Raw genomic sequence first — 27,017 nt, 5'->3', positions numbered from 1 at the left:
GAAAAGTAAAACATACTTAAATGAGTTTGCTTTGAAGTGTAGGGCATACGCAAACGAGTCGCCTCGTAATCGTAACGAAGTAGTAAAAAAAGTCATACAGCATACGCTTATATCGCATACTTTTATCTAAATAGAGAGCGGCATACTACTCCTCGACCCTCCGCAGACGGGTGGGCTCGTCATCGTATCGTACTCACATTTTTCATAAAGCGACAGATCCACATGACAGGAGGTAGAGAAGGCAGATCTTACGGCGTATTTGTTAAAGCGTCTGATATTAATATTAGGGCGACTATTTTGAGGTGGCCTCCCAAAGAGAGGGAGCCTCTTCCTGTACCACACAGAATGTACGTGTTTGGTCCTAAGCAAAGTTTTATTCGCATCTGCATGCCTAAGTGGATATATCCGGTAGCATCACATTAAACTCGTCACCTAACCTGGCACATAAGCTGTCGAATATTAAAAGTTTAGTCTGCACGATTTTGAAACTTAACGCAGATCATTTGTATGCCTTATGGAGCGCTGATAAAGCGAAAATGGCGCAAGTGCCACAAAATGCCAAGAAAGCAGATTTGAAAACTGGACAAATTAAATAAAAATAATTTGTAGTTTTACATTTTTTTCCTAAAGCAGTTCAAAACCAACCAACTATTCTTTCTACAAGAAAAAATTTGCTTATAAAAAAAAAAAAAATTAAGTCACATTGCCTACAGCAGTGAGCTAAGCTTTCAACTGCGCTTTAATTTTAACAGAACCGAAATCATATTAGCAGGCACCTTAAGGCTATGGCCACGACCACCATATGTACCAAAATTGCCATATAACTTGTGAGTACTTTGAGACTGCGTAACAGAAGCGTTACTGTGGATAGCTGCGCGTGCGAGCGTAATAAATGTATATTAGGGTGCGCCCAATCTGTAGTTTTGTGAAATATTAAAGGCTCTGGTCTCAAAACTGTTTAACAGGTAGACTTGCGAAGTTAAGAACCATGAGCTCACGAATCTATATTACAAACATATTTGAAAGTTCTTTGAGAACTCGCAAGAAAAAAATTAAAGCATTATACTTCTATTTTTACAAAAAGTCTTAGCTGCAATCTTTGCATTGTTATCCCAAACATTTAACATGAAGGGAATTCTTTGGAGGTTTTGGTTAAAGTTATCTACACCCGATAATTGAAAGGGGAGAAATCCTTAAACTTGTTGTAAACTTTTGGTCAAAAATGTCATTCGTTTATTTACATGTACAAAAATTCTTAAAAAAATTTGTCAGATATGTTATTTCAAACACCATGATTTGAAAAACCTTACTAGGGGAGTTCTGCTTAATGTTGGTCGATCCCGTGATTTTTTAGGAGCAACATGAGCTGTTATTGTGAGCTTTCAGTAACAGCGGTCTTTGTAAAAAAAACATCGTGTTGTGTTATATGTGCATTTTTCCAGGTTGTGGTCTGTCAGACCAGAGCGTAGAAACTGTGCCTACCTTATAAATATCGGTTATAAATGCAACTCAAGAACAGATATATTTTTGAATTAAATAAACATTGTAACACGTTTGGTTTGTTCAATTACTTTTTTGGGTGGTGGCACATACACATTACTTTGTAGTCTGTCAGACCGCGACAATTTAAGTCACAGTAGTCTAAGGGTTAAGATACGCAGTACTTGGAAATTTGGCCACATTTGTTTGAGATTCTCGAATATTTATGCAACTTATATGTGACTTTGATTGTTATGTTTTTGTTGTAGCAGTGATTTAACAATCGATATCGACTGTTAGCGAGGGCGTTTAAGGCCCACTTGAAGAACGTCCAGTTAAATTCTTAACTCAGAATTAACATGAAATGGGGTGTTAGGTTAAACTGATACATTTTTGATAAATTTTTTAAATTAACTCTGAGCTAAAAAAAAAAAATTGTCAGCCGTTCTGCAAGTTGGCCTAAGTAGAGATATATGCCGCCGCCGATTTTAGTCATTTTTCGCACGACGCCGCGGAATGTCAAAAATATGGGCGCGGCGATGGCGGCGGCGGCGTCCGGCGCGTTACTATATTTTCTACTCGTTTAAGACTGTTTAGACCATTTATTGTTCATGTCGAAAATTGGTCGGATGTGGTCAGTGTCAGTTATAAGAAACTAATTGCGAAATTTAACTCTTTCTAACTGTTCAAAAGTTATTGAAAAAACAGACGCTTTCGATGTCAGCTTAACACGGATTTGCATCACCCAATTCACCAAGTTATTAAAACAAAACACTTAAAGAAAAGTTATATAATAAATTTATATGCTCAATTTGCATATTTTTTTCAAAAAATTAATAATGAACAATGAATTCAAATAAAATGATCCAAGGCGAACATGTTTTCAAATTGTCCTCAAGTTGTTAAGAAAAGAATAAGCGAAATCAGTGATGCGAAATACTTTAGTGGGTTCTAGGGGCATAAGCACTCCTTTGAAATGTTTCCTACGTCATACTTAAGTTGAGCATATATCTGCGTATGAGAAGGGTTTGAAAAATCACTTGGGCTTACATTCAAACATCTGTTGTTTGTTTGTGGAACTACACGATACCGTCTGAAATGTTAATTTTGATTTTCACACCTCATTCCTCAACAATCAAGTCTAACGGTTTGACATTTCCTAAAGTTGGAGGACCTATCCAAAACTAGACCCTTGGAGTGAATCAGATTGATTATAGCCTATCAACCAAGTTTAAATATCACCTACACGTTACGGCTCCTTTTATACATGTGAATACGTAGGCACATATATTTACCAGGTAAGGCTTTGTCCTTCGCAAGAACGCTCAAAGTGGTGAAGCAAAAGCTTTCAAAAGACAGTCGAACTAATGACCGTGTGTGATAGGTCGGAAAACAGCAGTTAACATCATTCAACTTAAAATCGGTCGACTTTCATTCTAAAATATCGTTTTGATTTAACGAGGACTATTGAAATCAATGTTGTGAACACAAGCGTCTGCAAACGTTGGTCTACATTTTAAAAATTTTATCCAGGGTCCTTGTAAAATTTTAATTATGTAGATGCGTCGAGGATTATATGATTTTCTCCCATTACGTAATGACATCCACTTAGACTGCTTATGATTTCGAGGGCGGCATCCTTGGCCGAATTTCAAGGTGTTTCTCTGATGTAGCTCGGCAGCATAGCGCGACAAAAGCATCCGTTGGTAAGTCTTCGGGGCTACACCTAGAGCTTCTAGGAAAATGACGTCGACGAAGGTATGAGTTCGAAGTCGCAGTCCTATAGCTTGTGTGCTGGCATATGGTGTGAGGGTCAGGAGACGTGGTAGCGACTGGTATTCGGGATTGCTACTGTTCGCACATCGGGAATTGTAGCTCTTAAACACAGCCGAAAAACTGGATGCGCCCTGTGCCACGAGAGTCACGAGTATTAATAGACCATTAATAGCAACCCTAAGTCGCCTTTATACGTGACCGCCAAGGAGCCACAAATGATTTAAAAAAATTGTGTTCACGACGATTATTAGGACTTATCCCTAGGTGAAACTACGCTTTTCACGAGATATACAGACAAAAGTGTAATTATTCTATGTATCTCTATTTATTTTCAGCAGACGCAGCAGTACCAACTCCAAAGACCGGGGTTAGATTCGAAGCTTCTCTGGGGTAAGCGAACGTAGGACAATCCCTCCGCAAGGAGCTACTCCTGAAAATTTTTGAACGGTCTACGAGATCATGAGGCAAAAATCCCAGATCTTTCAAATATGGCCAACACGTTGATTTCCTTAAATACGTACAAACAAAACCTTTCCTAAATATTATTTTTTTAAATAGAAAAATCAAGCTTTTTAAAGTAAGGACACCAACGTACGCCGGAGCGCCGCCGACGCTGCCGGTATATAATAGAGCCTACGCCGCCGCCGCCGATAAATTCATTGGCGTAAACCTCTAGGCCTAAGCAATTTTATTTGGTCGCAGTTTAAGTAATTTGCTCATTGGTTCATACCCTAGCAGCGAATTATTCCTGTGACGAGAGCTATTTTTAAGTCTGTGCTAGCTACCAACTCCGTTGGAAGGACCAGGTGGAAAACGATTTAAACTCCCTTGTTGTGACCAATTGGCGCTGGTTGGAGGAGCGAAGGAGCGACTGGCGCGCCTTGTTGGACGGCCATAACCGTTTAGACGGTTAAGCGCCAATTAATTAAGTAAGTAAGCTAGCTACTATTAATAAACGTGGTTGGAAACAGGAAGCAGATTCTCGCACAGTCAATTAGTCACAGTTATTCCTTTCAAATAGTCAATACATGGATATTTGCTAACTTTAGGGCTGTTTTGTAGATAATTATACATTTAAGGCAAACATGTAAGGCTCACCCTAGTGTGTGAACTCATGCGCATATGCCGATAGGTCAATTGTAACCAGATATATTTAAATCAGTTTTAGTTTTAAGTTTAGGTTATCTATTCGTTATTTTAGAGATCATTTATTAATATTTTTTTTTTGTTTAAAATTAACTTTGTCGATAATTGTGATTGATGGTTTTGGTCGCAGAAGAAACTGCCGCTGATTGCTACTGGTAACTTCTATTAGACACATACGTAAGTACATAATCAGGCCTGTTCTGAATTCCGACTCGGAATGAAAAGTAAAACGACATTGGTTTCGACTCGGTTTCTATTTGGTGTTCTCAATTCCGATTGTAAAAAATCGATTCGAAGTCGATTTCGAATCGTTTTCATTCCGATTCGGTAACCAGTTTAATCAGCTGTTTTTGTTTATGTGTTTTGGTTTAAGTATCATAAAATTTTATTTTAATTAAAAAATGCCTGCAGATATGGTTTTTGGATGCGCAGACGCAAGAAGATGTGCTATTATGCGTGCGAATCGTAAAAATGCGCTGGATCTGAATTCAGAACAGGTCGACTTCATTTCGATCAGCATCGATTTGTTTGCCTATAGATTTCTTGATAGAAGTTTTTAAAGAAAAATTTATTATGCCAATTTAACTCAAATTTAAACAAAAAAATACATACAACTCTTCCAAATAAAATGAAGAATTAAAAAAAAATTATTTGAAAGACAAATATCGCAACATTTGTGTATAATCTGCCAATTAATTTTCATTCCGACTGCTCAGAGGCAATACTTTTCAAACCGATAATTTTTGGTCGGAATCGAAATTGAGAACACCAATCCATTTCGATTCCGAATAAATTGGTCGGAATCGAAATCCAGAACAGGCCCGAATATATCTTATATCAAATTGAATTGGTAATCCGACGACCGCGTTTCGTACAAGCTCACTAGAGCTTGTTCATTTCTCAGTATTTAAATTTTAGTCCATTTAATCCTGCTACGCTGCGGAGCTAAATTAGTGAGTTTTAGTGTTCCTACACTTTCGTATTCGCCTGATCTCGAGGAACTCATTAATTATACCCTGCAGCGAAAATGTGAGACTGTCACGGAAAGCACCAGTTTCGCACTACAAGTCCGAATATATATATATTTCATAATGTCAGTTTGATTTTTGTCTCCAAAACTATTCGATATATGCGTGAGCTGTAAGTACAAGCAAATTGGTCGTGGCCGATTATTTCTTAAAACTATCGATCAATGTGGAAATCGAAAATGTAAGGTGATTAGTAACGATTGCTTCGAATAACTTAGGAATAGCGGAGAGCTTTATTTTACCACAGTACCAACACATTTCCTAAGAAAACATTTTGGAATTAAATCAGGACCTTATTTGACGGACTCCATTAGGGTCTTAATGTGTAATAAAATATCTTCCAGCAACAAATGTGGAGCATATATTGAGTTACTTGAGTGAAGTTGGTAAAAGTGGAAGAAATAATAAAAATGTATTAATTAAGCAAAGAAGTCGTCAATAAATTGATTTTCCCGAGAAGTGCTACATGACAAGGGGACACCCTTTAATTCTGTGTTTAGAATATATGAATTCAAAAAATTAATCCTGCTGTAAATAAAATTCCTTTCTAACATATCTCCCGTTTGAAAAACGGTTGACAAACGACATATCGCATAATTGTTTTCCGTAAATATCCTACGTAGCGTCGAAACATATTGAATGTGAGCCCAGTTTTTGAGAGTTTTATGAGATAGGTCATTTTAGAAATGGCAGGCGGATCGGAGCAGTATATTGACACACAATTGGGTGATATTCCACTCAGCAGTCCATGCATAATTTATTCGTCTTCTCGGTTTTCTTTGAGTTAAAGTATTTGTTGCCTACACAGAATTATGATAGCTACCATTGTAATGCTGCTTTCAGTAGCATCAAAAGTATTTAGTTGCATCACCACCTCGCGTTCATACAGTTACTACCACCCCGACTGTGACAGCGATCAGCACGGCGCCACTGTAATCGCGATCAACAAGTGAATGATAATGCACAGACAATATTCAAGCAAACACTTACAGGCATTTAACTCGAGCGATCTTCGCTTAACAGAGGGGCGCGAACTTCTCAAAGAGTTCGTAACAACTTGGGATTAAGTAGAAACTGTTGGCAGTTCATAGTTTATCGAAAGCACGGCCTACGTCGAGGTGAGTCTGCATCGCAAACATTACTTGCGTGAGTATATGCATTTACCTCACGCTACACAGGTCGCAACTGGTGATCCGTTTGATATGCCAGGATATTAGATGTAAAGGATCCGCGTTCCAATTCTCACCCTTTCTCCAAAGCACAGGTACGTTCATTAGACTAAACATTTAGGGAGATCTCCACTAAACTACTGCCTTCAACCCCTCGCCTTCTGATTCCCCAATCCTACCTTTCCATCATCTGCGATTCGCCGGGTTTAGATTCCATCAACTGCCGGTATGCACCGGCCTCCACCAATCCAGCGAACCGTCATTTACTATTCGTCGGGTTTCGATTCCGCCAACCATTGGTTACTTGGAATCGAGCCACCGATTTGTCATAACCAATTCACCGGCAGACGGCCGCCGTGGTGTGATGGTAGCGTACTCCGCCTACCGCACCGAAGATCCTGGGTTCACGCCTCGAGCAAAGCCACATCAAAATTTAAGGAACGAGTTTTTTCAATTAGCAGATAATTTTTCTAAGCGAGGTCCCCCCTCGGCGGTGTTTGGCAAGCACTGCGATTGTATTTCTTCCATGAAAACCTTCTCAGGGAAAATTTATCTGCCCTACAGATGCCGTTCGGAGTCGCAATAAAAAACAGTAGGTCACATCCCGCCAATTTGTAGGGGAAATTAAAAAAGCAGCACGACGCAATTTGGAAGAGAAGCTCTACCTACAATCTCTTCGGAGGTTGTCGCGCCTTACATTTTTTTTAATTCCCGGCATTTACCGGCATCCACCAATCCAGCAAGCCATCACTTGCTTTTCGCCGGTTTTCGATTCCGTCAATCATCGGTTGTTTCAGAAACGAGCCACCGACTTTCCATCACCAAGCCACGTGCATCCACTAATCCACCGATTCGTCATCGCTACCACCAACGCCTGCCCAACCATCGTAACCCCCATGTAGGTTAAGCACTTAGCTCTACGTCTGTCGGGGTCACGTTGCTGTACTTTGATAGTCCCGCGGCATAGTTAATACCGGGACAGGCACACCCTCCTTACTACCTCAGTGTGCTTGACACTTCACTTGACGACTTCTACGAATATTTGCAAACATACCTTGAACAAGGTGCATACAGTGCTTATGGCATGTTTGCTACACGGGCTGTGCGTTCGACTACTTGCATTGTAGAGTTCTTTTTATGTGTTTTTTTCATTTATTTATATTTTTTTATTTAAATTAAAATTTTTTTTGTTTTTTTAATTACATATATATAAATTAAAATTTTTTTTGATCTTTTTTCTTTTATAAAATTTTATTTTTTTTTTTGCTCACAATACGTATCGACGACTTTTCTGCCCATGTAGTTACTTCCACCGGTTGGAGAGGCATTGTCTCCAATCCGTGTCTAAACCCTGATTACATGTGATGCTACCGCGTTTACACTCCTACTCGTTATTTCTAAAGTGGGAAAGGCCTTTTCTTCAATACCAAGGTTTGCCGTTACGTGTGGCTAGACTGTTTTTGGTCACACGGTTAAAGAGGCCTTGTCTCCAAGCCATGCTTTATTCCTTTACCTGTGGCCGTTTTCGAACGGTGGAAGAGGCTTTGTATCCAATCCGTCGCCTGGTTTACTATTATATTACCTATATTCTTATTTGATCATTCTGACGCCACTAATTGTACGGAGGCCTTGTATCGAATACGTGCTCAGCTCGATCCTCTCCATTTTTGCAGTTTGTTCTCCACCCTCCAAACTCGAATGTTCAATGTTCGGTGCTGCGACGGAGCCTTTCCAGACTTCGTGGTATGGTTGTACGTGTGAATCAAATACCACCAACAAAGTAACATGTATTTATTTAGATGGGAAATGGGTGTCTTTCACAACCCAGATTGACTGATTGCTACCTCAACCTTCGACAGAAAAAACCTTACATCATGATAGGGGCTCCCAGAGTGTGTATTTCTAAATATACCCCTTGAAAAAATAGTATACACGTGCACGTATGCATCTCTCCGTCTATATAATTTATATATGCAAATTTGTATGAATTGTGCATCACATAAAAAATACCAAGTCACTCTAAATAAAATTAAAATTCAATTGTACGCTGCTGTTTAACGAACTATGCATTTTGTACTTCTCACAGTTCACAGCTGCCAATGAGAGTTACAGTAATTGCCACCGTTGATGTCAATGTTTGTGCCATTGCTATTGTTACGATTGCTGAAATTATTGTGTTGCGCTTTATTTTTGTAGTTTTTGTAGGCACACATTTTGCTCGTCGCGTTACTGAACTCACGCCAATCAATCGCAAATCTATTTCAATCAATCTTCGCGTAATTGCAAATACTTTCAACATTTTTGTCAACAAAGCGCGCCCTGCTGCCAATGTGCATAAAAGCACCCAACACGACAACGTCAGCCCCGTGCAAACGTTCAACAGCTACCATTAATATTGCTGCGAAATGTTGTTGTTGCTACTTCTGTTACTGTAGTTGTATGTCAATGTGCTGCTCCCATTGTTTGGTTTGTCTGTCGGCGGCAACGTTTAAAATGCTTAGTGCTGCTCTTGATCTTCTCAACAATCAACCTCCGCCTTCTGCAAACTTTCCGGCAACGTTTTGTTTTTATTTTCTTTCGTTTTTTGCTGCAGTAACCATAAGAAATCTGTGTTGCTGTTTTTGTACTTGTTACACTTAGTTTGTTTAGTTGTCAACTAGCGTGATTACGTTGGCTTGCAAATGGTGCCAAAATGTCGTTGAGCGTAATTCTTTGCAGAACACACCTCGGTAAGTGATATCCGCGCTACTTACAATACCTTCGTCCCACCTCATCTCTAGCATGTTCACTCTGATATCCCACACTTATCATCCAACCCACCCAACTGTCGATGTCGTTTGCATTTTCACACTTGAATGATGCGACTTTTTGCGATTGACATTTGCAAATGCCTGCACACAATAAAATTGCTAAGCGCATACATACAAACACACTCGATCACAAGTAAGATCACTTAAAAACGACAATAGTGACAAAATGTGACACCAACTGATGCTGCGAACGCGCAGGTACTTCTTTAGTATTTAAATGCGCATTTATATACTCTGCTGCACACATCGGGTTACAAGTTTGTTCGCTTGTTGTTTCTTTAGTTGCAGATTTCTGCATAATGTCTCCTGGAGGTGGGGCCTTTTCAATCAGATGTCTTTTGGGATTCTCAGGTTTCTAGGCATTCAGCAGAAACTGTTTGTTCAGCATTTCAGTTCCATCTCTTATGGGAAATATTCTCACCTCACTATGTACAAGCTTTTCTGACGACATAAGCAGGCATCCCTTGGCAGCTCTTCATCTTTGCTGAAAGTGCTGCTTGCAAAAAACTTGAGGATATTTTTGATTAATTCACAATCTATTTGTGCGTTGATTGCGTTTAGCGATCGATGGTGTTATCTAATTGGCATGTCGCAGGTTTGAGGTGAAATAAGAAAGCGCTGCTAGAAATCGCGCCAATTTTGACAATAACAGAAAATTATAATATTGTAACGAATTGTGGGGATTTATGATAATTATGCACCTTCTGCTAACGTTCGAATTTCTGAACCGTCGAATAAATAACTCCAATATTCAGATTGCAAGATGGTCTTTATTTAGACTACTTTGGGAGTAGTACAGTTATACTTCAGTATCACGTGCTTCACAAAAGCATGTTTTAATCAAACTGATTAGTCATTCCTCATCTTGTTCTGCTTTTATACTCTCTGTTGCCTCGTCCGCATATTTCTCCTAAAGTCTTGACGTTTCGTCTTCTAGAACTTTTGTATCTCGTGCTTGGTTATTGACATATATGCGTGTGTAGGTGTGAGTAACAACTTCGGCTAATGATCAAAATCCCGACATCATCAACATTACAATTTGGAATTTATAGATTTCGCGTAAACTACACAAATAAACCAGCAAAAAAAAAAAATTATGATATAGTGTTACTCGATCTTGACAAAAAGTGATCTTTCCCTTATTGTAAATAAATACTTAATTTTATGAGCCCACTCCGAGCAGTCTTGGCTTAGGCAAATTAATTGTTCATAGGAAGCTTTTTGATGGCTACAGTCAGATTTGATGTTGAGTGCTGACTCCACTTAAGTTTATACCAAGGCCACATAGAGAGGACTGTTAAAGTTAAGCCAACAACAGGAGCTTCGGAGCTCAGCATAAGTCTCTGAATGACTTATGTAGATATGCTCATCGAAATTGTGATGCAAGTCCTAACCACCCACTTATCTTCTACTCTACTAATAGTTCGAAATGCATTCAAAGGTGAGTTGGAGCTTAAATAGGGACATATACTTCAACAGGTTGATGTGACTGTATGCCTGCAAAAGTATTTTATGAGAAAAGTGGGGTCTGTTACAAACTGAATTTATAGATGCATTAACTAATGAGTCAAGCTATATTTTTGTAGTAGGCCTAGTAAGTGATGAAATGTTTTCAAAATTTTTTAAATACTGATATGAAAATCAGAAATTTTTTAGGATGGCGGAACTTTAAGGATTCTCGAACAGGTAGGGTCTCTATTATATAGCTGTCCAGAAAAAATGCCATATGAAAATTCAATTCTTTTGAAATTTATTTTTATTATTTAGAAGGAGCCGTAACTGGCCATAAAAACTACGCTTTGGATTAACACCAGAAGATTCGCGAATTTAATTCAGTAAATTGCAAACTAATATACCGTACTTTGAGATAAAGTACTATTAAACTGAACTCCTTAGATAATTTCTTAAATATAGTTGTTCATACGCTGTTTGCTCTAGTAGAATTGTAGTTAATTTTAAAACAGCTTAAGTACCGACCTTTCTTCCAATGTGTCTACAAAATTGTAACGAATATCAGGGATTTCTGACAGTTATAAAGCTTCTGCTAATGTTCAAATCTCTGAATTTTCGAATAAATAACTCCAATATTCAGTATTGCAAAATGATCTTTATTTGGACTAGTTTGGGGAAGTACAACTATACTTCGATATCACGTACTTCACAACTAATAGCGTGCTTAAATAAAGCTGGTTACTGATTCCTCAGCTTGCGCTGCTTTTATACTCTCGGTTCTCTAGTTCACTCATTCCTCCTAAGGTCTAGTAATTTCGCGAAAATATGTTCGAAAACAGTACCTAATGCTTGGTTACCAGTATATAGGTACATTAGGGTGGCCCTTATTTTCCAAAGTGTTCTCATTCTCGATCTCACCTCCTAGAAATACACGAATAGCCTAAAAACTGGAATATACCAAGTTTTAGGTCAATCGAAAAAGGGTTAGAGGTGGCACAAAGAGCTTGAAGTCCTGAAAAATTACGAATTTTTACTTTTATTTCTTAAATTTGGCCAACCTTACTTCATTTGTTATGGGTGAAACGTAATTTATCGTGTCATTAGTAAGTTTTAGAGATATTTGGCTTTCCAATAAATCTAAAACAACAAAAATTGGTCAAATAATAATAAAGTTATAAAATAAATTATGCCTTAAACTCCGTGTCATTACTTCAAGCATGTGTATATAATGAGTGTAAGTGAATGAGTTTGTTTAAAATTTTTTTTTTGTTATAAACTTTTTTGAAAATGCATTTGTAAAACATATACATATGTTTTGTGAAATTTTAGCTGACACGTACATATATAATATGATATTTTTCTAATTATTGATAATTTATATTGTGATTCAAATTGTTTTTTGTAATCAGTTACAACATGTAATAAATATTGTTTTTCTTGTTCGTCATTTGTAAGTATTCTATTATATTATTCCATAAGTTTTACTTCCCGTTCTGCTGTGTAGTTAATTTCTTTTATATTTATAACAGTATCCTTAGCTTTTCTATAGATTTCTTTATCCCCCAGTTTAGTGGATCTACCTCCAGAAATTGAGATGATATCCCAAACCGACCAAAAAAATCAATTGTATTTCCTGTTACAAAATCGTGTAGTTCTTTTTCTATGAATTTATTGATTTCACTGGGCCTTAAGTGTAACCTCCTTAAATTTTTTGTTTCCTTGTCGCAGTATGCTTTGAAATTTTTCCATACTCTTTTTCTTCAAGGTGCAAAAGACGTCAACATCGAACAATGCCAATGCAATGTCTGAAGACAGATACCATAGGTGGTTACAAAACTTTTTTATTGCAATGTCAGATATTTTTTTATTAATATTTCTGTATTTATAAACTTCTTTAATAAAAGAAAAGTCTTGAAGATTGGTACAGTAAAACCAAAGCTTAACAGAGAATTGTATAATAAACGCCCATATACTTGCCATCGAAGCCTCTTCATACTCAGTTAGTTTAAACTGTTCACGAAATAAATAGATTTTTAAGCAATATAACGCCTTAGACATCCACCGAGCATGATTAGTGGGCTTTGGTACACGAAAATTTATGCCATCACTTGCTCCTAGACATATAGACGTTAATTCCAATAGTTCCCTATAGTCATCTCTTACTATTTTCTTTTTCAACTATTCCTTAGAGGGTTTTTAAAATAGTATCTTTGCTATCGCTTAAAAGTAATTTCAATTCGTTATTTTGTAGCAATCTCTAATCTCGATGTTTTTGCAATTTTTTTGAAATCGCCGAAATAACTGAACGTCCTTACTAGTATTTACTGGAAAATAACTCTCAGCAGAACTTCATAAATATGATGGCGAAAAGGTATATACAAAAGTTTTCGCTCAAGTTTTTTTTTTCCAATAACGTTGCAGCTCCTTTTATAACGCCTGTGTTAACCGATGTCATATCAAAACAGCAGGCAACAATATCATCCTTCAGATCCCATTCAAATAAGAGTTCATACAACGTATCAGCTATTTCCGACCCTGTTGCAGCTTATAATTTTGGAGCTCCGATTAACTGTTCACCATTCCTGTAAGTGAAAACAACAGGAAGACGTTTCACCTTTTCTGGAAGTGGTTTTCCATCCAATGCAAAGTGTGGCAGTTTATCTATTTAAAAAACCTACTATTCAAAATTTGTTCATTCAAGAGCAGTATAGTTTTAATAAGAAAACACCAAAGAAATTTTTTGTAGTTGTTTGCAATTTTAAAATATATATTTTCATTTGTTGCAAGAACAAGTTGCAGTGCAGGCTTAAATTTGTTGTGGCGTCACGCATTTCGAAAGAAAATTTATAAAAAATATATGTGTATACTTTTTAAATAAATAAACTTAGAGTTTGGCTTCAAGGGATATATGTAATTGTGTACAAAAAAAGTTTATTTGAGCGTTTTTTACCCGAATACCACGATTCGCTGATAAACACATTTGCACAGACTTAATTTACTTTTCATATTTGTTTGTCGAAAGCAGTAAATATTTTTTCCTGTAACTCTGTTATTGGTCGACCGATTTTGTAGATTGTGGCTATTTTAGAAAAGTAAGAAAATTCAAATCTTTCTACGGTATGGCAAAGCAGTAAATTTTCGTAGGGTTTAGAAATATGGAAGCCTGAAACACAAAATTATAAAAATTCGTCATTTTTCAGGATTTCAAACCCTTTGCGCCACCTCTAAATCTTTTTTTATTGGCCTAAAACTTTGTATATATTCGTTTTTGAGCTATTCGCATATTTGTAGGGGGTGAGATCAAGAATCCAAACACTTTTTTTCCCTCCATACAACGAAACGCCACCCTAATGTACATGTATATTTATAGTTTATGCTTTTCTACTTGCCATATTCGTGTGTATGTTTGAGTAACAGCTCTTAGCTGATGACTAAATATGTGTATGTGAGATATTATTCGTCGCCTTCTATGTATGTGTGTAAATGATGATTGATGTGTTCATGTACACAACTGTGGCCTGCTTTAATGTTTTTATTTGTTATGATTATTTACTAACAGCATAGTGATGCTAATATTCGCCACAATATACTTTCTTATTGGATCTCGCAACTGGTTATATAAATCGCGTCATATACGAGCTTACTACAAGCTAACTGACGTACCCATTTAGCCAATATACAGGCGATAAAAACATTAGCAACAACAAACACTCTAATCTTTACTTAAAATAAGTAGCAGCGGCAGCTTTTTACACTTAAAGAAGTAGTGCAATATTGTTGATAGTAGTTATCGCTTAACAGAAGAGGCCAAGAATGCTAGGTTTGGTGCTACTTCAATCTATTTAAAGTAAAAATAACAACAACAAGTACATGTGTCTAAGTTCGGGTGTAACCGAACATTATATACTCAGCGTGAGCTTCAATTGTACATTTAATTTCAGATAAATTACTTTTCTACATAACACATGGCACCGCCCGTTTAAAAAAAAAATGTTTCCCCATTTCCTCTTAAAATAAAACTTTATAAGTCAAATATCATTGATTCAAACCTATTTTTTGCTAAGTTATAACTTATTATTCTAGTCTACGACCCTTTTAAACTTGTTATACTCAGTTGAGCAGAGCTCACAGAGTATATTAAGTATGATTGGATAACGGTTGGTTGTACATATATAAAGGAATCGAGATAGATATAGACTTCCATATATCAAAATAATCAGGATCGAAAAAAAATTTGATTGAGCCATGTCCGTCCGTCCGTCCGTTAACACGATAACTTGAGTAAATTTTGAGGTATCTTGATGAAATTTGGTATGTAGGTTCCTGAGCACTCATCTCAGATTGTTATTTAAAATGAACGATATCGGACTACAACCACGCCCACTTTTTTGATATCGAAAATTTCCAAAAACCGAAAAAGTGCGATAATTCATTACCAAAGACAGACAAAGCGACGAAACTTGGTAGATGAGTTGAATTTATGACGCAGAATAGAAAATTATTAAAATTTTGGACAATGGGCGTGGCACCGCCCACTTTTAAAAGAAGGTAATTTAAAAGTTTTGCAAGCTGTAATTTGGCAGTCTTTGAAGATATCATGATGAAATTTGGCAGGAACGTTACTCCTATTACTATATGTACGCTTAATAAAAATTAGCAAAATCGGAGAAGGACCACGCCCACTTTTAAAAAAAATTTTTTTAAAGTAAAATTTTAACAAAAAATTTATTATCTTTACTGTATATAAGTAAATTATGTCAACATTCAACTCCAGTAATGATATGGTGCAACCAAATACAAAAATAAAAGAAAATTTCAAAATGGGCGTGGCTCCGCCCTTTTTCATTTAATTCGTCTAGAATACTTTTAAGGTCATAAGTCCAACAAAAATTTACCAATCTTTGTGAAATTTGGTAGGTGCATAGATTCTACGACGATAACTGTTTTCTGTGAAAACGGGCGAAATCGGTTGATGCCACGCCCATTTTTTATACACAGTCGTTCGTATATCCTTCCGCATGGCCGTTAACACGATAACTTGAGCAAAAATCGACATATCTTTAATGAACTTAGTTCATGTACTTACCTGAACTCACTTTATCTTGGTGACTTGACTGTTCTGGTTGGAATCAGCGGCACGGTGTAACACCCAATTTGTCAAAAAATCCATTACATCTAGCACTCTTCCCAAATTTGACTTTATTCCGTCAAAAGCAGAGTGTGTACCAGCAAGTGCTTTCGTTAATAGGCTGAAACACCTAATTAACGGGGGTGAAATGGGAAGAGGGTTTCATCTTATCGTGCTGCGAGTTCAAAGATTAAATAGTATAAAGGCTTCTGAAGCCAAACCCAATGAGAAATTGAATGAAAGATAGCCTTAAGACCACAAATAGCAGGCTGGTTTTTGGGTTTTAAGAGCGGAAATACAAACCTTCCTAATTTTAGAATATTTTTCCCTTGTCATGAGCAACTTAGGAAACCATTTACAAGTCGAATATGCCATTATAAATCTGAATTCGGGTAACTGGTTGTTAACTATCAATCTCAGACAACTGAAACTTAATTTGTAAGTTGTCTCACTCAGTATTTTATGAGGCTGAGGATGATGGGTAGGAGGTGTGGGCCCACAAAGACCATCGATAAAGGCATGCCAAAATTCGTTTCACCACAGTCCGCATCGAGAATCGAATATTGAACAGCCCGCAGCTAGTTCTTTTCAGGTACATTTGGAAATTGCTGTTTCTTAACGATCAGCAGCTTTTGCAGTTTGTTGTGGCAGGTAGAAGTCAATGCTATTAGTTGTTTCCCATCTCAAAACGGGTTGAGGTTTTCCACTTCGGCGAGGTTTGCAATATGGTCGTCTGCAATACCAAGTTACAGCAAGCTACTTGAGTGTGTCCTTATAAAAACACGGGGCAGCAAATTTATCGTGTTGTGGTTGATAGCAGACATAACACCAGAGGTCCAAATATCGCACCTCAACAGCAAGTGAAGATGTTACCGAGACAAAGGGAAAGTTTGTCGTCGAGAAGATGCTGACAGATGATCATTTCTTCACTCAGTGCTCACGCTTGCTCACTGAGAGCAATCTTTGAGCCAGTTCTCTACATTTGGTGACAAGTTTCACTTTTCGTGAGGTCCGTCTCTGTAGGTGGAGCACGCTACCACCACACCACGGCGGCCGCCATAAGGCGTTATAACTTGTTATAAAAAGATCGAGTTCCGGTTTGGTATGGTCCGTTCCGTTTTGGTCAATCAACGTAGCTTTGCCCAACTAGTCATCAAATCCATATCTCCCTGAAAATCATCACACATGCTGTCTACGTATGTGAGTCTGGCCAGGATATTCAGGTCATTAGCAGGGGCCAATATTTCAAGGTACCATCCTTTCCTACTCCAATGTATGTATGTGAGCAGCACCATGAAAGATATGTGGATCTGCGTGGGAAATCAAGCCAATTTTATTGCCCCTGCCTTTCCCGTGGACACTTTCCACTTTTCCATACTCTTACAAATATGTCTACTCACTTGAGATCTTTTCAAACGGTTATAATATGTACATTAAAAATTTGGTCACTCACAGGAGAAGATGGAAACTTATATGATCACATTCTGATGAGATCGCCTGCTTAAAACGGCTCACGTTATAAACGGTTCACGTCGATGGTATCCGGCTCGAAGGATAGAAACCCTTTCCCGGCTTATAGGTTCCACAGCAATTTCGACAGTTCTTTATGAGCCAGTCGTGCTATATGCAAGTATTTCATCTTCCGGCTGCCGTATGTATTCTGCTTTTAAAAAATGGGTTTCGAGACAGCTGAGCAAGCTCTGTGTAGATACTTCCTATAGTATCATCCTCTACGTGGAAAAGGTGGCAGGCACTGAGTTAAATTTACTGGATCGTCCAAAGCTCATTTGTTTGTGAGGATTGGTATTATGATCGAATGCTACCCTTCCTGCTGAAATGGCATGGTACCTATGTAAAAAAAAGGTCTTAGTATCCTCTACTTCCGAAATATTTATCTAAAAGCGGTGTCAATATTTTTAGAAATTGTTCGCAGGGATTTGATTATGCTTTAGGTTCACAGTTGGGTCCGTTTACTCTCTTAACTTTTCGTGAGGTAAACCTGGCGCAGAACTATTTAAAAAAATACTTCCTTGACAAGCTTAGTATTTGAGAAACTTTTCATTCTGGGAAAAGATTCAGGGAAAGACCTATTCCAAAAAGTTGAATTTATGATCCCAGGCTGAAAAGGAGAGACATAAAAAAACGAAAACGGAATATAGGAGAAAGGAGTGGCAATTTGGGACTGGGAAAAAGGGAAGGGCTAGGCGAATAAACAGGTAGAAGGAAAGAAAGTGATGTAAATTGAGAAGGTGCGCGCGGAAAATAGGAAGAAGGGGAACCTAGAGAAGAAAAGTATGAAGAAGAGAGGACGGTTGTGAAGAAAAGTAGAGGGCGGTTTTGGGAGTAGTTAAATGGAAAGAGAAGGTAGAAAAATCAAGTAAGTGGCAGATAGAAGTTACAGCTGAGAGACATGCATCAAACATGGTGACGAGAAGGGAGAGGCAAGAATATGAACACAATTTTTTTTGCAGAAGCTACAGTATGACACATGCCCTCTGTCTACTCAAAAAGTAGATATGTCCCAGATAGCAATGTTGCCAAGCACGAGAACCTTTCAGGTATTTATCAATATCTTATATATATGTAAAGATGAATGCAATCTTTGAAATTGTGGCTAGGTTTTTGTCAGATAGTTCCGTACCAACGAAACAAACAAAGTTTTTCAAATCGGCCGATTAGTTGAAACAGCTACTCCATTATTGGTACAGAGACTCCATATATGAAGAAAATGAAGTGCGAGAGATAGAGTGAGTGAGATTGGGACTGAAAGGGGGGAGTGAAAGCGGTAGTGGGACTAGGAGTGGAATGGAGGTGGAATGGGAATGTGGGTATGGGAGTGGAACTGGAAGTAGGAGTGAAAGTTAGGGTGGAAAAAAGAGTGGGAGTCGTGGTAGAAACTGTAGTTCGAATGGAAATGGTTTCGGGAGTAGCAGGAGGGTAAGTGGAAAAAGGGAGGGACAAGAATAAGAAGAAAACTGAACGATAAAGTGGAACATAATGGGAAAGAAAGTGAAGGGGGAAGGGAGGCTCTCGGGGGAAATGTAGGCAAACCAATTTTTGGGCAGAACAAAGTCTGCTGGGAACACTAGTAAAATTATATTTTATATGGTAAGAACCCCTTATGGCAAGAAACTCCTAAAATAAAATTTTAACTTAGATCTTGTTCAGAGATATTTATTTTTAAATAAAGTTTAGGGAGATTCATAAAAAGAGTAGCATTTACTAAAAAGTATTGCTCTACATAAAATCTAAAATAACTTTAAATTTAATATAATAGTAACTAAAATCATATACAAAAGGAAAAATAACTGGAAAATCTATAATAATTTTCTATATTTCAAACTAATTCATTTAATATATTAACTAATAATTTAAATTACTTAATATTTAAACCTTGGTAGTTAAATCCAAAGGCGTTGTAGTTGGCGCTATAATCGTGGAAATTATGGGGCTATTTGAAACAATTTGCGACGCTGAACCGAAACAGCTGCCATCAGATTCAGTAATATCTTCCGCAGCCAATTTAGTCCGTTTCGCGTTAGACAACTCGTTTGATGCTTGTTCAACGGTACTTATACTACGTTTATGTTTCGCAGTATCCAATTTTAAAAAACTTCCCTCACTATCGATGGAGTTGCGGCGTTTTGTCGAGCTACTATTATTACTGCTGTTATTATTGTTTTTATTGTTATTGTATTTATTATTGTTGTTGCTTGTTGGATTAGTTTCGTTTTTATTTTTCCTGTCACTTTTAGCGCTCAACTTAAGTGCCATTGCGCTAGTTTCGCTATCCGCTTCATCGCCATCCACTTGTAAAACCTCGTCTTCCGCATCCTCGGCAGCTAACGCTAATTTGTGCTTTTTTTCATCTGAATCGCTTGCCCGATTGTGGTGCTTATTTTCCGAATCTTCTGTACAATCTATTTCACTATCGCTGTCGGTTGCTTGCACTGAGCCAATTGAGCTACATTTGCTGCTTAGCGAACTACGCGCCACCGAACTATTCATCTTCATGCTCAAGTCAATCGGATTGTCTTGATGCAATGTTGTTTTAGAAGTAGGCGTAACTGCTGGTGTAAGTGTATTCGTGGGGGCTGTGTTTACGCCATTACTATCACTTTCTCCCTCTAGATGCTGCGCGCGCGTATTTGCTGGAGATCGCGGTGGTGTCATCGAAACTACCAACTCTTCTTCATCATCTTCGTCCTCGCTCTGTTCACTTACATTACGCGCGCCACCGCCATCTGCACTGTCATTGCCGTTGCCGACATTCGAGTGCGTATCACTAGCCACAGATGCGTTAGTCGCTACTATTTGTGCTGCACTCACACTCTCTGCAATATCGTCATCATCTTCATTACTTTGTCGACTACGCAAACGTCCGCGTCCGCTCTCTGAGTTCGGTGTCACCAATGCTGATATCGAGTAATCATGTTTCGGATGTGCAGGTAATTTGGTTGTAGTCGGCGGTGGACTATTTCGTTGCGATTTTAGTACTGCATCTAAATAGAAACGTTTTGTCAGCTCTTCAGCAGCCTTGCTGCCATTAGGTATGTGATTATTGTTGATTGCATCACCGCTTTTCGCACTTTGCACCCTACACTCAGCATCTTTGTATATATCCGCTTTGCTACTGCTAACCGCTGCAGATAGCGATGAAGTTTGTGTCTGAAGCGCGGGTGGAAATCGGTTAGATGCCGAATTATTGGGATTGAATAACTGTTGCACTGCAGCTGCAGCTGCTGCAGCTTGTTGTTGTTGTTCAGCTGAAGACTTCAGCAAGCCTTGGTGATGTGAGTACAGCGCTGGATGATAGCCGGGAAAGAGCAGATGCGAAGGCGGTAGAAACGCAGGTGGTGGCATAACGGGCATTGAACCGAGTCCGCCAAACGGCATCGGTAAGAAATGTGGCAGGTCTTTGCGTAAATGTGGTGGTGGTGCATGTGTTTGACCACTACCCGACTCACCACCATTTTTACCGCCTAAATGTAATAGTGCTGAGTTTCCACCACCACCAACCCGTGTACTCACATCCAACGAATTGTCAGAATTATGCGAGTCGGGTGAGCTTACTGAGGGGGAGGCATTTGTGGGATGCTTGGCAGCAGCTGCCGCAGCTGCATATTCTTCCAAGCCCAACATTAGTAAATCTTCTTTTGTGCGTGGCGGATAGAGTCCAGGATATGCACCTGCATGTCCGAGCATACCTAGCGCAGCCGCTGCTGCTGCGCTACCAGGTGGTCCATGCGTTGACATACCATGTGGTGGTGGTTTGTGTCCTGACATAAGTTGTGAACCTCCATGTTGTGCTGCAGCCATTGCAGCAACGGCCTGTTGCTGATTGTTGTGATGCGCTGCCATTGCTGCAGCGGCTTGTTGTTGCTGTTCTTGAAGTAGGCAATGTATTTTGAACCAATTCGATCGGCGGCCATAACGGGAACCACTCTTCGACATGCCAACGAGAAGACATTTGCGCAAACGGCAGGCTTTACATGCGGTGCGATTCTTTTTGTTGATAATACATTCGCCATTGTTTTTGCAATCGCTTATGGAAGATAGGTTGTTATAGGAGCGACCGAAGAAAGACTGAAATGAAAAAATAAAGAGATTTTTGAAATAGGTTTTATAAAGTAATCAAAAATAGAAGCATATGATTCGTTATTTAGTAAAATGAGAAAGAACAATTTTTTAGTAATAAAAAGCTGGCAGGACCTCGGTCTAGTGAAGAAAAAAAAAACATTTAACGGTTTTTGGATTAAGTAGCAGCTTCATACTGTTTTGAGATAAATGATTGACGGATTTGGTTAAACTTTTTAACGGGATGGAACTGTATCGCACATTCTTGGAAAATTTTGGGGGCTACTTAGTCACCGTTTCATGAACATTTCAGGATACTTCAGAGTAATCTCAAGACTATATCGAAACGAAAATTTTTTGATACACTAAACTTTCTAGATCTAAACCATCCGTTAACAGGCTGTACGAGTTCGTCCCATCGCCCACGCACACATATGCATGTATCTTTGAAGCATACTATGGTGATGAAGTCTGCGTAAGGTGCGGTGACCGGCACACAGCAGTCAGTTTGTCTAGGGATGAAGTTAGAAGTCTTAGGATTTCTAAAGCTGTGTAAACTTTGGAGCGAGCTTATCTTACTAACATTAAACTTACGTCCAGTATTACACTCACTGGATTTTATACGATGCACCCTTTGATTTGTTTTAGAGTTTTACTTTACATCTTCGTATAACTTTTGTAATCGATACTTTTGTACCGAGTGCTGAATATGTATCGAAAAAAGCTAGTTGTATCGCAACACGATTTAAAGAAACCAACCAATTGAATTTCAACATATCCGCATAACCTGAAAAGACGGATACTGGTTTGTATAGGTAATATTTGTTTTATCAATTGGTTCAAGCGAGGAGAGTACATACAAACATACATGTGAAGCTAATATAAGCATGTGGTTTCAAAAGACGTGCTTCGAGGTCAGTATCAACAATCCGAAAGCGGAAATATAAAATTTGACGCTAAAATACTATAAAACAGCGGGTGGGATCCATTGTAATTTTTCACAGAACACCCTTCTTCATTGGATGCCTTTGGTAGCGCTTTTAAAATATCCCTGGGTAAGTCCAACACCCGCTACGCAATCCAGAGTAGTAGCATGAAAATACAACAAGAACATAACAACTTTCAAGAGTTCATTGCAAATATATCTTGACAAAAGTAAAAATTTTGATTTCCGCCTTCGAGTTTTTAATACGGAGGTTAAAAGGCGTTCTTTATTACCTGCCGCAATACTTTTGAACATGTTTTAGAAGTCAAGCCCTGTTGTAAATTATTATCAGAAAAGAACCGATATAAGCAGGTATTGTTGATAGGTTCGGATACTTAGTAGGTATCGTTACTCTTTTCGATGTTACTTGTAAGTACAAAAAAGTTATAAACAAGTTTATCAAATTTGTTTAGCTATCGGGGTTTCTCATTCGAAAATTTCTCCAAGCTATTTTTACCGATCAGCTTACTGCTGTAACCAATTTACTTTAAGACACGGACGTTGTTTATAGCGCTTTTAGTAAAGCGTTTGACAAAGAGTTGTTTTTAAAAGAACCTTATCCCATCCAATAGACATTTGCGCCGGGGTTGCTCGAGGTTGACATTTTTGCCCGATTTTTTGTTTCTATTCATTAATGATTTTTCTACAGGAATTTTGTCTTCACACACTATAATATTCACGTATAGATTTGTATACATATTGTAACGAACTTTGGGAAATTCTTTATAATTATTCACCTTCTGCTAACGTTCGAATCGTTGAACTGTCGAGTAAATAACTCCAATATTCAGTACTGCAAAATGGTGTTTATTTTGACTACCTTGGGAGTAGTACTTCACAATTATACTTCACTAATAGTGATTAAAATCAAACTGATCGATTATCGTTTGCACTGCGCTACTTTTATACGCTCAGTTAGCCTCGTTCACATCGTTTTCACGAACATGCTTTCTGAAACAGTTGTATCGTATACTTGGTTATTTAGCTATATACATGTATATCTGTAGTTTATGTTTTTCTTCTAGCTATATACGTGTCTATGTGTGAGTAAGAGCTTCTGTCCTTATTTGCTGACCAAATATTATGAGTATGTGAAATCGTCTCTTCGCTTCGAGCTGTTGTTGACTTACTTACTTACTTAATTGGCGCTTAACCGTCTAAACGGTTATGGCCGTCCAACAAGGCGCGCCAGTCGCTCCTTCGCTGATCCTTCCAACGGAGTGGGGCCGTCCTCTACCTCTGCTTCCATAGGCGGATTCCGATAGAAACACTTTCTTGGCCGGAGCATCATCCCTCATTCGCATAACATGGCCTAGCCAGCGCAGCCGCTGCGTTTTAATTCGCTGGACTATGTTGATGTCTGCATATAGCTCGTACAGCTCATCATTAAATCTTCTTCGGTACTCGCCATCGCCAACGCGTAGAGGTCCATAAATCTTTCGAAGAACTTTTCTCTCGAACACTCCCAAAACCGCTTCATCTGCTGTTGTCATGGTCCATGCTTCTGCCCCATATAGCAGGACGGGTACGATAAGTGACTTGTAGAGTATGATTTTGGTTCGCCGATAGAGGACTTTACTTTTCAATTGCCTATTGGCAAGATTGATTCTTCGCTGGATTTCAGTGCTGATGTTGTTGCTAGTGTTGATGCTGATTCCCAAATAAACGAAGTCTTTTCTATTTCGAAATGCGCTGACTCTTTGCTCGATGACAGCAGGTCCTTCGTTTTGTCCTCATTCACCATCAAACCCATCTTTACAGCTTCTTTTTGCAGTTTGGAGTAAGTAGAGCTAACAGCGCGGGTGTTTAGGCCGATGGTAACAATGTCATCAGCGTATGCCAGTAATTGCACGCTTTTATAGATTATTGTTCCAGTGCGGTTAAGTTCTGCAGCTGGTATAATTTTCTCCATCATCAAATTAAAGAAATCGCACGATAGGAGGTCACCCTGTCTGAAGCCGCGTTTAGTTTCAAACGGCTCGGAGAGGTCTTTTCCAATTCTGACTGAGCTGATGGTGTTGCTCGACGTCATTTTGCACAGCCGTATAAGTTTTGCGGGGAAACCAAATTCAGACATAGCGGCATATAGGCAGCTACTTTTCGTGCTGCCGAAGGCGGCTTTAAAGTCGACGAAGAGGTGATGTGTGTCGATTCTTTTTTCACGGGTTTTTTCCAAGATTTGGCGCATTGTGAAAATCTGGCCGATGGTAGATTTACCAGGTCTGAAGCCGCACTGATAAAGTCCAATCAGCCGGTTCACGGTGGGCTTCAATCTCAAGCTGCTGGTTATGTGTGTGGAATATTCTTCGTTGCCTTGTATATAAGAGTGGCTGCTTGCTGTTTTTATACTCAATTGAGCAGAGCTCACAGAGTATATTAACTTTGATTGGATAACGGTTGGTTGTACAGGTATAAAGGAATCGAGATAGATATAGACTTCCATATATCAAAATCATCAGTATCGAAAAAAAATTCGATTGAGCCATGTCCGTCCGTCCGTCCGTCTGCCCGTTAACACGATAACTTGAGTAAATTTTGCGGTATCTTGATGAAATTTGGTACGTAGGTTCCTGGGAACTCATCTCAGATCGCTATTTAAAATGAACGATATCGAACAATAACCACGCCCACTTTTTCGATATCGAAAATTTCGAAAAAACGAAAAAGTGCGATAATTCATTACCAAATACGGATTGAGCGATGAAACTTGGTAGGTGAGTTGAACTTATGACGCAGAATAGAAAACTTGTAAAATTTTGGACAATGGGCATGGCACGGCCCACTTTTAAGAGAAGGTAATTTAGAAGTTTTGCAAGCTGAAATTTGGCAGTCGTTGAAGATATCATGATGAAATTTGGCAGGAATGTTACTATTGTTACTATATATCTGCTTAATAAAAATTAGCAAAATCTGAGAACGACCACGCCCACTTTTTAAAAAAATTTTTTTTAAATTCAAATTTTAAAAGAAAAGTTAATATCTTTACAGTATATAAGAAAATTATGTCAACATTCAACTCCAGTAATGATATGATGCAACAAAATACAAAAATAAAAGAAAATTTCAAAATGGGCGTGGCTCCGCCCTTTTTCATTTAATTTGTCTAGGATATTTTAATGCCATAAGTCGAACAAAAATTTACCAATCCTTGTGAAATTTGTTAGAGGCTTAGATTCTAGGACGATAACTATTTTCTGTGAAAAAGGGAGAAATCGGTTGAAGCCATGCCCAATTTTTATACACAGTCGACCGTCTGTCCTTCCGCTCGGCCCTTAACACGATAACTTGAGCAAAAATCGATATATCTTTACTAAACTCAGTTCACGTACTTATCTGAACTCACTTTGTATTGGTGTAAAAAATGGCCGAAATCCGACTATGACCACGCCCACTTTTTCGATATCGAAAATTACGAAAAATTAAAAAAATGCCGCAATTCTATACCAAATACGAAAAAAGGGATGAAACATGGTAATTTTATTGATCTATTGACGCAAAATATAACTTTAGAAAAAAACTTGGAAAAATGGGTGTGGCACTTACCATATTAAGTAGAAGAAAATGAAAAAGTTTTGCAGGGCGAAATCAAAAGCCCTTGGAATCTTGGAAGGAATACTGTTCATGGTATTACATATATAAATAAATTAGCGGTACCCAACAAATGATGTTGTGGATCACCCTGGCCCACATTTTGGTCGATATCGCGAAAACGCGTTCATATATACAACTAAGGGCCACTCCCTTTTAAAACCCTCATTAATACCTTTAATTTGATACCCATATCGTACAAACACATTTTAGAGTCACCCCTGGTCCACGTTTATGGCGATATTTCGAAAAGCCGTCCACCTATAGAACTAAGGCCCACGCCCTTTTAAAATACTCATTAACACCTTTCATTTGATATCCATATAGTACAAACAAATTCTAGAGTCACCCCTGGTCCACGTTTATGGCGATATCTCGAAAAGGCGTCCAGATATAGAACTAAGGCCCACTTATTTTTAAAATACTCATTAACATCTTTCATTTGATACCCATATCGTACAAACAAATTCTAGAGTCACCTCTGGTCCACGTTTATGGCGATATCTCGAAAAGGCATCCACCTATAGAACTAAGGCCCACTCCCTTTTAAAATACTCATTAACACCTTTCATTTGGTATCCATATAGTACAAATAAACTCTAGAGTCACCCCTGGTCCACGTTTATAACGATATTCCGAAAAGGCGTCCACCTATACAACTAAGGCCTACTCCCTTTTAAAATACTCATTAACACCTTTCATTTGATACCCATATCGTACAAACAAATTCAAGAGTCACCTCTGGTCCACGTTTATGGCGATATCTCGAAAAGGCATCCACCTATAGAACTAAGGCCCACGCCCTTTTAAAATACTCATTAACACCTTTCATTTGATATCCATATAGTACAAACAAATTCTAGAGTCACCCCAGGTCCA

General features: G+C 38.3%; 1 protein-coding gene across 6 annotated transcripts in view; it reads right to left on the bottom strand.

The window, feature by feature from the left end:
- Positions 1-19,146: 19,146 nt before the first annotated feature.
- knrl (knirps-like) overlaps positions 19,147-27,017 on the bottom strand; it is a 188,258-nt gene continuing 180,387 nt past the window's right edge. For all 6 annotated transcript variants that reach the window (XM_067757509.1, XM_067757508.1, XM_067757507.1 and 3 more), the window contains one exon: positions 19,147-21,574. In XM_067757509.1, the coding sequence (XP_067613610.1) occupies positions 19,376-21,574 (2,199 nt within the window). In that variant the 3' untranslated portion in view covers positions 19,147-19,375. The remainder of the gene's footprint in view (positions 21,575-27,017) is intronic.

Source organism: Eurosta solidaginis, chromosome 5, assembly GCF_040869045.1.
Source record: "Eurosta solidaginis isolate ZX-2024a chromosome 5, ASM4086904v1, whole genome shotgun sequence".
Lineage (NCBI taxonomy): Eukaryota > Metazoa > Arthropoda > Insecta > Diptera > Tephritidae > Eurosta > Eurosta solidaginis.
Note: the sequence above shows the minus strand (reverse complement) of the source record. Positions and strands in the feature narration are given on the sequence as shown.